Source organism: Diplotaxodon limnothrissa, linkage group LG22 (genome assembly GCF_057381915.1).
Source record: "Diplotaxodon limnothrissa isolate DT_005_m linkage group LG22, D_limnothrissa_male_GT1.1, whole genome shotgun sequence".
Classification (NCBI taxonomy): Eukaryota; Metazoa; Chordata; class Actinopteri; order Cichliformes; family Cichlidae; genus Diplotaxodon; species Diplotaxodon limnothrissa.
In genome coordinates, this window is record NC_140616.1 from 3,981,062 (window position 1) to 3,994,422 (window position 13,361).

General features: G+C 39.2%; 1 protein-coding gene across 1 annotated transcript in view; it reads right to left on the minus strand.

The window, feature by feature from the left end:
• grin2da (glutamate receptor, ionotropic, N-methyl D-aspartate 2D, a) overlaps positions 1–13,361 on the minus strand; it is a 145,451-nt gene that overhangs the window by 54,794 nt on the left and 77,296 nt on the right. The window contains exons 7-8 of the mRNA XM_085346875.1: positions 7,775–7,980; positions 3,492–3,660 (exon numbers count right to left, since the gene is read on the minus strand). Of these exons, the coding sequence (XP_085203001.1) occupies positions 3,492–3,660; positions 7,775–7,980 (375 nt within the window). The remainder of the gene's footprint in view (positions 1–3,491; positions 3,661–7,774; positions 7,981–13,361) is intronic.

The following is a 13,361-nucleotide window of genomic DNA, read 5'->3' on the forward strand; positions in this document are numbered from 1 at the left end:
GGAGTAAAATCTGCAGATACACTTGATCACAATGATGTTGACTGACTATTCAAATAAATAAAATGTAATGAATTCAAGTGTTTATAACTGTCGCACTGGAATTACTCTGTCTCTTCTCTTTTTTGCTACTTTATACTTATTGGTTAATAGATAAACCTCACAGCCACATTGTGTTCTTCAAAGAAGCACAGATGAGAGTGACCGAAAAGAAAAGAAAAACTCTATGTTCATGCCCTTTATTGCCTATGATATACATACTGAGCAAGTCAACACTCTCTGCATGAGATCAATCAACCTTCTTCTAATAAATCCAGCCAGAAACTGTTCAACCACTAAAGTTTTTTTATTGGAAAAATAGTTTGTGAAGCCTCTGGAGACCATAAACTTCTCTAAGAGTCTGATAACTCACAGGTTTCGCACTTTTCATAACCTGTCATTAGTTGCTTCTCTGCTTGCCAACCTCAATCATTCCATGGTAATTACCCCACTTAATTCAACTTGTTAATTTCAAGATTTTTGAATACAGCGAGGTCTGAAAGCAACACCTGTGACACTTCTCTTTAGGAAGTGCTTCACTGCTGCAAGCTGCAAACAAAAATGATTATACTAGGGTGATTCACTGTAAAGGGTGAAGAAAAAAAAATAACTTTAAGAATGTAGGAAATGACTGGCTGATTGAAGGCATTCAGAGAAGAAGGTCATAATATAGGTTCTGATAGAAATGATGAAAAATAGGAAAAACTGCCCAACTATAAAGTCTTTCACTTGAGAAGCAAGGTCACTGAGGTTTCAGAATCAGAATCAGAATACTTTATTGATCCCTGGGGGAAATTATTTTTTGTTACAGTGCTCCATTTTAAACCAACATTAAGACAAGACAGACAATACGCTAACTAAGAATAGTACAATATATACATATATATACATACATACATACATACGTCACTCATAGATAAATAGTTGGAAAAGAAACATGTGTAGTTGTAGCAGCAAACAGTGTGTTAAGTGGATGCGTTGTACAGGGAGATGGCCACAGGCAGGAATGATTTCCTGTGTCGTTCAGTGGTGCTTTTCGGTAATCTCAGTCTCTCACTGAACGTGCTCCTGTGACTGACCAGCATGTCATGGAGTGGGTGGGAGGTGTTATCCAACATTGTCTTTATCTTGGTTTGCTGGTTTGCTTGGTTTGCTGATGTCTGAGGGATTATACGCATTTGTCTTGGTGATATGTAACTTTGACAGGATATGATAGTTGGTTGGAATAGGATGAAATAGCAGCACAGAGGAGGAAAAGGACAAACAAATAAAAACAGTGCACTGCTGCATATTTTCAACAGAAGTGCATATGACAGGTAAAGTAAAAGAAAAAAAAAAAGAGGGTTCATGTGGGCGGAGCTGTCCCTGTGCACATGTGTTTGTCTGCTGCGATAATTAGGCAGCTTAATGAGTTACTTAGCAAAGCTGAGCAAGAGGCAGCTGTAATGCAAGAAAGAAGGCCACCTGCATCTCTGAGGCCTATCTGAGAATGAAGCACAGCATACACAGTCTGTCCTCACAATGTGATCACATAATAATAATATTTAGTCAGGACCAGTAGACTCCACGTTGCATATTTAAAAATTATGCTTACAGGATATCCAAAGCATTGCAGAGTAATCCAATGGTCAATAGGCCTTCAGTGTCTCAAGAAGACACCATGAGTAGGTTTGACCATGGTAAACAAAGGTAGGGGCAAATTACTTTGGAAGCTCAGGAGTGTCAAACATTAATCATTGTTGAGAAGGATTCAGTGCACCACCATACAAATGAGACCCAACAAACCACAAAGCATTGCAGTAGTTTGAGGTCGCCCATCAAGGAGGTGCCACGGACTCTGCACTCGCCTGATCTCCATCCCATCGAACGATTACTGGAAAATGTGGAAAGCCAAATAGTCCTGGCAATGCACAAATGTTTTTGGAACATTGTCAAATGGGATAACATGTTACAAGGTACTGCACAGACTTGTGGAGCTCATGCCAAGTCGAGTAAATGCTTATGCAAAACGACATGCAATCTTCAACCTTAGCCACCAGAAACGTATGACTTTTTCCAAAACTGTCTTCATTTGTATGAAATAAAACTGCCCTCACAAAGTCCACACACACAAATACACATAGACTGTGATAATTTGCATTCCCATGTTTAACTCCATGTTAAACCAACTTCATTAATCCAGCCGCCGCAGGGGGGACTGGCATCACAGAAACACCATGGTATCTGCCAAGACACACATGGTCATGTACAAGCAATCTCACAGTCTGCATTGTCCCTCTCTCTCTCTCTCTCTCTCTCACACTCACACTTACACACACACTTCTCCAGCACTAATCTTTCTGACAGACTCCCTCCATATTTCCTCGCTCCGTCTTCGATTCAGGTCCAATCCTCTCTCTCAATGGGTCACGTTTTAAAAGGTTTGAAGCAGGATAAAAAGAATTTCACAGGAGCCCTCGAATCAAAGCCCTTTTTGTAAACACAACAAAAGAAAGAAAAACAGAGTAGGAAAAATGATAGCAGCACTCTGTACTGGGAAAACGGAGAATTAAAAACATAACTACAATATCTTACTGAGACACACAAAAAAGGGTCATGGTGTGTTTGTGATCCGGGCTGCGACATTTTAGAACAAACTCCCAGAGGAAATGCTGTGTGCAAGCTGGATCTTTTTGCTACTGAGCACACATTTTTATAAACTTCCACTTTATCTCTCCCACATGCTGCTATTTGCATTCTGTCAGAGAGTGACAAGAGTTAGATACAAGTTATTTACTTGTGCGTTAAATACAAACACCCTTGAACAGAACATAAATAGCTTTGCTAAGGAAAAGAACTGATGGCAAAAATGTAGTACAAATTTATACTTTTCTTTTTTCATGCAAGAGTTAAACAAAACAAAATATTATGCTTTGTTTTAAACAAATAAGGGATCAAATTTATTCATTTCAACAAGGAGAAACCAAGCACACAGCTGTCACTCAGAAAACTCGGGTTCTTATGCTTATGAAACAACATATAAAACTCCTAAATTATCACGATGAAGATTATTGACTCAGTATCATGCCTACTATTACAGGTAGCAGTGTGGTCCTAACCTGAATAAGAGACTGGACAAATGAGTGGATAAATGCATAGATGGGCCAGCCTATTCTAGTGTCTATCACTGTGTAATTTTAGTCAACACCCTGTAATCAGAAGCATGTCATCTATATGCTGGTTGAGTCAGTCCTCTGCTTAGACCATAAAAACCTCGGTGTCTCCTAAATGTAGAGATGTTTACAACAGCAGTGCCTGTTTCCTGTTGTCCTGCTAGGCTGGCTCCACCTTTTACACAGATGTCGAACCAACATTGTGAAAAGATCTCCTGCCGACTTAACGGCAGCGCAACATTGCCCACATCCCCCCCGGTCCTACAAATAACAGGCAGCATACAAGAGGTTTCGAAGGCTTACCTCTCCTACCATGCCGTTCCACTCCCCGTCAATGTTTTTCCCATGCCTCCCATTTGTCACCAGGTAAAGGTCATAGGTGAAGCCTACAATCTTGGCGAGGCGCTTTAGTACATCGATGCAGAACCCTTTACAGCAGTGCTTCATGGGTCTAACACCATCCACCACCAAACTGAGGAGATGATGAGAGAAAGGTGACATAGTTAAAACACTCTCTTAAAAACATGTTGTAAGTTTGTTTTTCAGGTCACTTTGATCTAAACAAGGTTCTTTTCTGTTAAAGAAATTGAAAATGAAAGAAGTGAGGTTCTTGGGGAGTGAGAAAATGAGCATATGTTCTCCCCCTGAGGTGCTCATAACGGAGGAAGAACTAAAAGCTGAGGAAGGCGAGGAAGGTGTGAATTATTATCGAGGGACTGTGAGTGGATCGATACTGACGGTTTGGCTGTTGTGTAAGGGGAAGCAACGCTCGACAGGTCAGACAGTTCAGGAGGAAAAAGTGTTGCGTTATTAAAATGGAAATAAACTCATTTTTTTCTAATTTTTTTCAAATTTCCTGCAAAGACCTTCAAATGTCTCCCTTCTCCCTTGCTTCATACAGCAAACACTTTACCAAAGCACCATGCACATCTATATGGACATATGGGAATCCAAGTACATTTAGATGACTATCAGTCAAGTGGCTTCTGTGCCCTCCATCAGCTCTTTACAGCTCGTGGCCATTTGATGGTCCTTCAGTCACTTAGCTATGGCCCCCTCTTGGCTCTGTTCTCTAACAATGCAGAATGTGCATTTGGCAGTCTTAACTGACAAAACAAGGTCAAACCCACAAGATTGAAATATTTAACTCCTCTTTACGTTTGTATAGATTATAACATTATTATTAAAGAAACTGTTAAAATATGTTTGTGAAATCTAAATGGTTTTGTTTGTTTATTTTTTTAGAAAGTCAGTATTTGGTATGATTGTCTTTACTCTTCAACTCTTCCTGAGCTCTTTTAGGCAAACTTTCACATAATTGCTTTGTTCAGGAATTGTTCTTCAGGCTTCTGGAAGGACATTTAAAGCTCTTCTTTGGACACTGCTAATGTTTGTCCTGTTATCTGTCAAAATGACCCTACATTGCTTCAATAACGTTGAGATCCAGGCTCTAGGGCAGGGATGTCCACCTCCAGGCCTCGAGGGCCAGTGTCCTGCAGGTTTTAGACATCACCCTGGGTCAACAGACCTGAATCAAATGATTAGTTCATTACAGGCCTCTGGAGAACTTCAAGACATGTTGAGGAGGTCATTTAGCCATTTAAATCAGCTGTGTTGGATCAAGCACACATCTAAAACCTGCAGGACACCGGCCCTTGAGGCCTGGAGGTGGACATCCCTGCTCTAGGAAGACCATTCAATGGCTCATAGTGTGTGTTTTTCTATACAGGTATGTGTTTGAAGCACTGGCAGTCATTTTGGCATCATCGTCATACTGAAAAATCAAGCTGTGGCCAATCAGATGCCTTCCAGATGGCCCTGCATGGCGGATCAAAATCTGCTGGCACTTTTCTGCATTTATAACTCCATCAATTTTTACAAGATCCCCAAAACCACTGACTGAAATGTAGCTCCAAACTATAATTGAGCCTCCGTGTGATTTGATCTTGGCTGTAGACACTCAGAGTTGTATCTCTCTCCTAACTTCCTCCAAAACAAATTGACAATTTGAACTGAAACTTTTTTTGTCAGTAATTTTGTGTCAGCATTCCTCACCCTTGCTTATGAATGGCTTCTTGACAATCACCCTTCCATTTCTGATTAGGCTACTATGTGAATCATGTCGAGATGCATTTCTTAGGTCCTGTCTCAGATCTTTGTTGAATCTTTCTTCCCTATTTCTTAAACACATGACATTCAGGCACTGTTCATCTGCTGTATATTTTCTGTGCTGTGTGATTCATTGGTCAGTGTTCCTCTGGTCAAGTACAATGACTGAATATCTACAGTTCTGTTGCTCAAGATCCTTTTACAGTACAGTTCATTTTTTGTGCATGTTATTTTTCAAGGCATTTTACAGGAGCGATGTGACACTGAAAAAGGACAAGTAACGTGTTGAGAAAAATACAGTTGCATTTTAGTGCCTGCTTGTGCTCAGGTATTTTTTGTGTGTTTATTTTAAAAACTGAGCAAACAACCGTGACCTTGGTGGTGATCACAGGAGAAAATAAAAGGAAAAACAACTTCGCAAACACAGTGCAGCAGATCAAGGGTGCTGTGACAGGTGAAGAAAAACGATAGCAAATCAGCCAAACAGAAAATGCTTATATGTGTAATTAAAAAAAGAAAAATGAGAGTAAGAAGCAAGTATAGAAATGCATATAATGGAAAGTAATAAAAAGAAGTGGGTTGATTAGTAAAGGAGCAAACTTGACTCTCAGCCAAAATAATTGATGGAGGATGAACTTGTTATCTCTCTGTTGGCCAAGTCATATACTGGCAGGAAGGAAGCTTATCTGGGATAGACAAGGGGTGCAGAAAACACACACACACACACACACACACACACACACACACACACACACACACAGTTAGAGACATGCCCAATTTCTGCAGGACAAGAAAAGATTAACCTGCCTTTACTTTGCTTCTTCCATCATACTTCTATTAAAAAGCTGTAAGAAATCCATGTTTCTTTCAACACGCTTTAATCTGATGTCAACTAACTTCATACATATACACACACAGAGAGACAGAGACACAAATGTATTTTCTCAAATTCAGCCAAAATAATTCAGCTGTTTTCTATTCTTTAATCTACTGGTCGCAGAAGGTAAGCCTTTCTTTAAACCTTTTTCTGTATGTACACTCCACCTGGAAACGATAACGATTTACTGTCCTGTTCTTTGATGTGTGGCCATTTTACAATGGATTAAGGCAAAGGTCCTTGTGGTTTCAGGATGGTCTTTATCTAACAACTTTTTGAAACTTCTTTCCCACTCTCTACTACCGTTTGCCAGCTGATAAGAGCTCAGAGAAAATAACACAAGGAGAAAACACATTATGTACTGAAGCACCTCTTGTTGTAACAATCTTGATGTATTTGCTGATAGAAAATTGGGGTATCTAGTCTTCTGTTTTTTTCAGCTTATGGCCAAACAACAGGTCATCTTGCGTTGCCACCTATTTCAAATTGTTACAAAAACATATTGCAACTCTATTTCTATTTGTTTTCATAGCAATTACTTTGTTTTTCATATTTTTGCGTATACCTATGGTGGTTCTTGGAGGTCAAACAAGAACAAGAGCCAGCAAATGGGAAAAAAAACATCAAAAGCTAAAAATAAATAAATAAACGGATAAACAAAAGGACTCAGTAAACACAACAGAAGTGAGTTTGAGGAGAAAATAATATGATGGGGAAAAAACTAACTGCAAACATATATCATCAGTATTATTTGAATTATGCAAAAAGAACAGAATATTCTTGCATTTTTTTTCTCGCTCACAACACCAACAAACATTCTTTGAAGTGCAATCTGTTGCATGTTTCAGCTTCTGCAGCTGTTTTGTGATGCTGTTGTCTTTTTAACTTCTATTTTTTGTATGCTTTTGCAATATTTTCCTATTTGCTGATGTTGTTGTAAGTTGCAGTGCACCTGACGTCTCAGGGCCACCGTACATCCCATATATGATCTCTCTCTGTGAGCCAAACCAAAGGTTTCACCCCTGCAGTGATGAAGACAGACGTGCACATTTTCAGGCTAAAGATGGATTTTTGGATGCTATGAATAACCATTTAATTTGTGGAGTTTTTAGAAGTGTTTTTTAGTTGTGTTTATTGTTTAGAAGATTGCTTTTCTGTACATAAATCATATGAACTAAAATACCATCTCAACCAGTTTTTATACATGCATGAAACCCAAACATTTTGACATTACCAGCTAGAGCAGCGTATGAGAATGTAAATGACAGATTGTACATGAAATGGTGTTTAACTGAGCAATTATGCATGTCTTGTTCATACCCATGAGAGAACAGCACATTACATTTTTTAACAAAATCACAGTGATCTGATGTTTCCTCATTCCTAGCTACCAGTAGGAAAACTGAGCCCAGAGTCGTATGTATTCCCTCTACTTGTGAGGAATGGCAATTCCAAATGTTCTCCTGATCTCATGTGGAGTTGATGTGTGGAAACAGCTAGACACTTGAATAATTGAATATTTTTTTGCAATGCAATGAATGGATTATTTGATGTTTTCACTTCTCTGTTCGTCCATCCAGGGGTGGTGGCTGTGAATTACCTGGAGTTAACGGGCATGCGGCAGGGTACAGAGTCCCGGATGCAGGAGCCAGTGCCTGGGTCAGCAGGTTCCACTATGACAAAGGGCCTCTCCTCCAATGTGACCACTCGAAGATGTTGGGAGTCATCCAGGGGCTTCAAGAAAGAGCCATAGCGAGACCAGGGGTGATACCGTAGTCGCAGGTGTCCATTCTCCCACCAGCCAACCTGTAGAGCATTCAAACCCACAATCAGCTAATTTCAGGACATGTAGCTGCAAACATCTGGTCACTTCTATATTTGTATGTTGGTTTAAAATATAGTGCAATATAATTAGAAAATGTTTAAGTTCCTTGTTCACGTCATCTCTAAGACTGAGACTGGGTGCCTTATGTTGAAAACTCATTTCAAGCAGCTGGTATAGAATAGAATAGAATAGAATAGAATAGAATAGAATAGAATAGCCTTTATTGTCATTGTACAGAGTACAACGAAATTGGAGTGCCACTCTTGGTGCAAGTTTCAATAATAAATATAAATGTAAAATATAAAAAGTACAAAAAAAACAATCGTAAGTACTCAAACAATAGTATGTACAATATATACAGGATAGCAGCATTAATATGATGACAGTATGAATAGCAGCATAATATAATGACAGTGACGGTATGGAATAGGTTCAATTGTTTTTGTGCTTATTTACTACGGTGATAGCTCTGGGAAAGAAGCTATCCCTGTATCTGTTTGTCCTGGTTTTATGTGACCTGTACCGTCGGCCTGACGGTAATAGTTCAAACAGTTGGTTGCTGGGGTGAGAGTGGTCCTTGATGATATTGCCAGCTCTGCTGAGGTACCGAGAGTTTGCAGTGACCTCCAGGCTGGGCAGAGAGCAGCCAGTGATCTTCTGGGCTGTGTTGATGACCCTCTGCAGTACTTTCCTGTCTGCAGCTGAGCACCCTGCATACCATGTTGTTATGCCGTACGTTAGGATGCTCTCTATGGTGGCTCTGTAAAATGTCACCAGCAGCCTCTCCTCCAGGTTGTTCCTCCTGAGCACTCTCAGAAAGTGGAGACGCTGCTGGGCCTTTTTAACCACCGCTGTAGTATTTGCAGTCCAGGAGAGGTCATCAGATATCTGCACGCCCAGAAACCTCATGGAGTGTACCCTCTCCACACAGCCCCCCTGAATGTAAAGTGGGGCCGGGTCTGCTCTGCCCTTCCTGAAGTCCAAGATGAGTTCTTTAGTTTTCGTGGTGTTCAGTTGGAGGTTGTTAACTGAACACCACTCAGTCAGTCTGTTGACCTCATCTCTGTAGTCCGACTCATCCCCCCTTGAGATGAGTCCAACCACTGTGGTGTCATCCGCGAACTTTATGATGGTGTTTGAGAGATGGGTAGGGGAGCAGTCGGATGTGTAGAGCGTAAACAGGAGGGGACTCAAAACACATCCTTGTGGAGATCCGGTGCTGAGTGTGATGGTGCTGGACCGGTGGGGGCCAAGTCTGACAGACTGTGGTCTATTTGTCAGGAAGTCCTTGATCCAGAGGCAGATGGGGGTGGAGAGTCCCAGGTGAGACAGTTTCTGGACCAGGATCTCCGGGATGATATGATTGAATGCTGAGCTGAAGTCCAGAAAGAGCATTCTCACATAGCTTCCTCGGTGCTCCAGGTGACTCAGCGCAGTGTGGAGCGCTATGGTGATAGCGTCCTCGGTGGAACGATTTGTCCTGTAGGCAAATTGGTGGGGGTCCAGAGTGGGAGGCAGACCGGCCCTGATGTGCTGACAGACCAGTCTCTCAAAGCACTTCATCACTACAGGCGTAAGTATAAAGACGCTGCTACAGCTAATGACAAAAACTGAGAGTTCAAGCTTGGACTGATTGAGAAAAGCTTTGCCTTCCAGGTTTGCTCCTTCTTTGCCAGCATTAGTGCTGACCCCACATCAAATGAGCCTCTTCATCTCATGCTTTATTTTACCACAGTGTCTCTGGTAAACAAGAACCAATGTTAATCCCACTTTTCCACAGTTTTTCCTTTTGCCTTGTATATTCGCACATACATGGAAACTGAGCGTCAGCTGAAGGTTGAGGAGGCCGACAGAACATCATATTCAAAAAGAAGAGCTTCTCAAACCAGACACCCTGCTTACACCGTTTACTTTCTCAGATCCCACCTCTAAAGATTATTGTGTAGTTCAAATAGAGCTGGAAACACAGGTCATCTATGACAAAATGCAACCATTTCTGACTTTGTGTGAATGACACAGTAAAGTCTGTTTTAAAAATCAGGGCATGTCCGATGTATTATATTTCCCTCCAGTCTTTGGATGCACAAAGTAGCTATTCAGAAGTAGCTAGTGCTTATCTGCCATTGTTCATGTTAGTTGAGTTGTTACTTGCAGTCAGTTGAATAGTGTTTGTATACATTTGTGCTGTCATTATGAACTGAATTTTATAACAGAGTTTGAAACTGTATTCGTGCTACTATCCTGTGTGCATCCATTGTAGGGCTGTGAGATATGACCAAAATCTCATATCCATATAAGAATTCTATCGTCCCAACGATATAAATCACAAAAATGTAACATTTTCTGTAAATTCTGTGACTCTCGGGCAGCTCGACTTGCAGGAAGTGTTTCCAGCTGCGTGTCATGTGGAGTCGAGTGTTTTAACAGATGCATGAAACTATATATTTTTAGACATAAGTTGTAATGGCCGCTGTTTTCTTTGTGAGTATTTATTACACGGCGTGCTGCGGGGAAAAGCCTGTTCTAACGTTTGAGTCTAAGGTTTATTTTTTAGCACCTGGCGGCTCTTTTTTAATTCTCATCCGTAAATAATCTGCTCTTTCACGTGATTCAGTTTATTTTGAAAAGTCTCAACAGGATCTTGAGCTTTATTGTGAAAGGTTTATGTGGAACATAAACAAGCGGACACGCGATGGTGTTTTTGTCGTTGTTGCTAACCACAACACATAAAAACAGGCGCTTGTCCGTCCATAGTGTGGTTATATTAAATATAAGAGAAAGAGAGAACTTCAAAATTAATATAGCCACTACAGTGACCATCAAAACGATGAAAAAATATTGCTGTAAACAGTTTATTTTGTGACACCATGAAACAAACGACAGCATAAAATGAAACGATAGACGTTTTTATATTGTCATCCGATATATATCGTTATATCGAACAGCCCTAATCCATTGAGTGTGTGAGCCCAGTGTCTATATTTTAAATGCAGCATTTCAAATAAAAAATAATATTTCAAATCAGATAATTTATAAACAAAGACAAAGTTAGTTCATTTTGTCAATAACGGGCCTTTTATCACAAACCAAAAATGTTATCTGTGTCTCTGATTTGAATTTCTGTACCCTTTCCATAGAGAAACACTTTTTTTTTTCTTTTTTATTCTCCTTGGAAGTTTTACAAAAGCTACAGCTTGTATCAATGTCTAAATTGAATTTGCTTTGAAGATAATCTTTAGAAGGATAAATTCTGTGTATTAATTTATAAGAAATATCTTTAATTTTGTTGGTAATTAAAAACTGATTAGGGAGTCTCCAAACTTCGTTCCAGAAAAAAATGGCATATGGTAGCGTGGTTATGGTACTCTGAAATAAAGATCTGATAGATTTATTGTTGTCTTTAGATTGCTTAGAAAAGCAAATCTTGCCAACAAAAGTTTGTATGGGAGATGCCAACGGCCTGTGGAATGAAGTGATATTAGGTTGATTCTTAAACAGCATACAAACCCCTGATGGTATTGAGCCAAATACTTTTGTATAATCATGACGATTTATAGCTAAATTAAACAAAATTCTTCATAGGAGAAAAGCGTACCATTTGAATCAAATAATTGGTTGACTAAAATAATGTTATTCCTAAACCAACTATCTAAGAAGAGAGATTTTCTTTTAAATAAAACATCCTTGTTATTCCAGATATAATAACTGTGTGGACTAAAGTTATGCTTGTAAATAAGAGTCCATGCTAAAAAAAAGCTTGGCGATAAAAAGCAGAGATTTTTATAGGGATTTTATCAATATCAATATCAAAATTACAAAATTTTAAATTTAAAAAAATAATATTTCAAATCAGATCATTTATAAACAAAGACAAAGTTAGTTCATTTCGTCAATAACAGGCCTTTTATCACAAACCAAAAATGTTATCTGTGTCTTTGATTTGAATTTCTGAACCCTTTCCATAGAGAAACACTTGAAAAACCTGCACTTACACCATATCAGTAGTTGGTACATTGCTCCAGCCCTCATTGGGTCCTCTTATATTATGTGCACTTATAACACCATCACATACAGTTGCCATTGTGACTATGCCCTGCTCAACTTCATCGCCTCCTCATCGCTGTTTGAGACACCTTTTTCATAACATAACACTTCAGACATTTCTTCAGACAATGTCTACCAGTCACTGCACCCAAAATGCTTTGCAGGATCGATCATCATACAGAACATTGATTTTCGACCCTTCTCTTGTCAATAATTTGACAATAATCCCACCACTTCTTACAAAGGCTTTTAAAATCAATATTTAGAATATTTGATTTTCTTTATATTTTTACTTCTGCTTACTCTCACACACACAAACACACACAGACACAGCTCATTGTAACACTGCGTGTCTTCTGTTTACTATAAAACAAACCACTGCTGCTGCAGCTGCGAAGATAATACACATCACTATCTGAGCACCTTTTCATTCAAAGACCAAACACTCAAACGCTCAGTGATGAGAGTAGCAATTGCAAAGATTGTTTCAGGCCAACTCACTGTTACAACAGTCGGTTTTTACTAAGTAGCAAAGCACATTCAATTACAAGACTATAAATATTCTTAAAATAAGAGCTGCCTATGAGTTTACATCAATATGAGTAAATATGGCAATAAATAAATGAGGTTTTAGTTCATTTGTGGAAGTTATTTTTGACTCTTTGGTCCTACCATCAGTTTTATTATTGTTTATATTTTTGGTTAAATGGTCACTGTCCTGAATTCTGTTCCTTTTCCAAGTGATCTTTCTCAGTCATGTAAACTTCCAAACTTCTTAAAAAAAAGTCATCTGCTAGCGTTAGTTAAAACCCCTACTCCAATGTTTTAAAGAGGCAGATGTAGATGGATTCTTCACACAAAGACAAAAATCCTTCTAACAAAAACGGTAAGAATACATGCAACCTTTTTTTGGCCTCAAAACCACTATTAAGTGATGTCTGGCTGTATTTTACTCTGCTGGTCTGTTATGTGTGCACAACAGCTGCAAATTGTAGTAATCAAGCTCTCCAAGCAAAACCTCTCATAAAGCTGCAGAGACAATTCTAAAAGCATTATAAATTATGGTGTCAACATCATGAAGCTTGAGTAAAGAGTGATTTAATTAAATATATTCTGATACACAGAGATCAAAACAAGACATCAAGATGGGAGCATTCAGTCTCTAGATCCGGCTATAAAAAGTCTGTGTGTATATCTGACTCAAACAGGAGTTGCTGTATTTTAAATTCTCATTAAATATGAAAAAAGGCTTTTGGTAAGAACAGGTAAGTATTGATGAGCAGAGACGTGGAGACTTTGAAAAGTTCTGAGGCTGTGG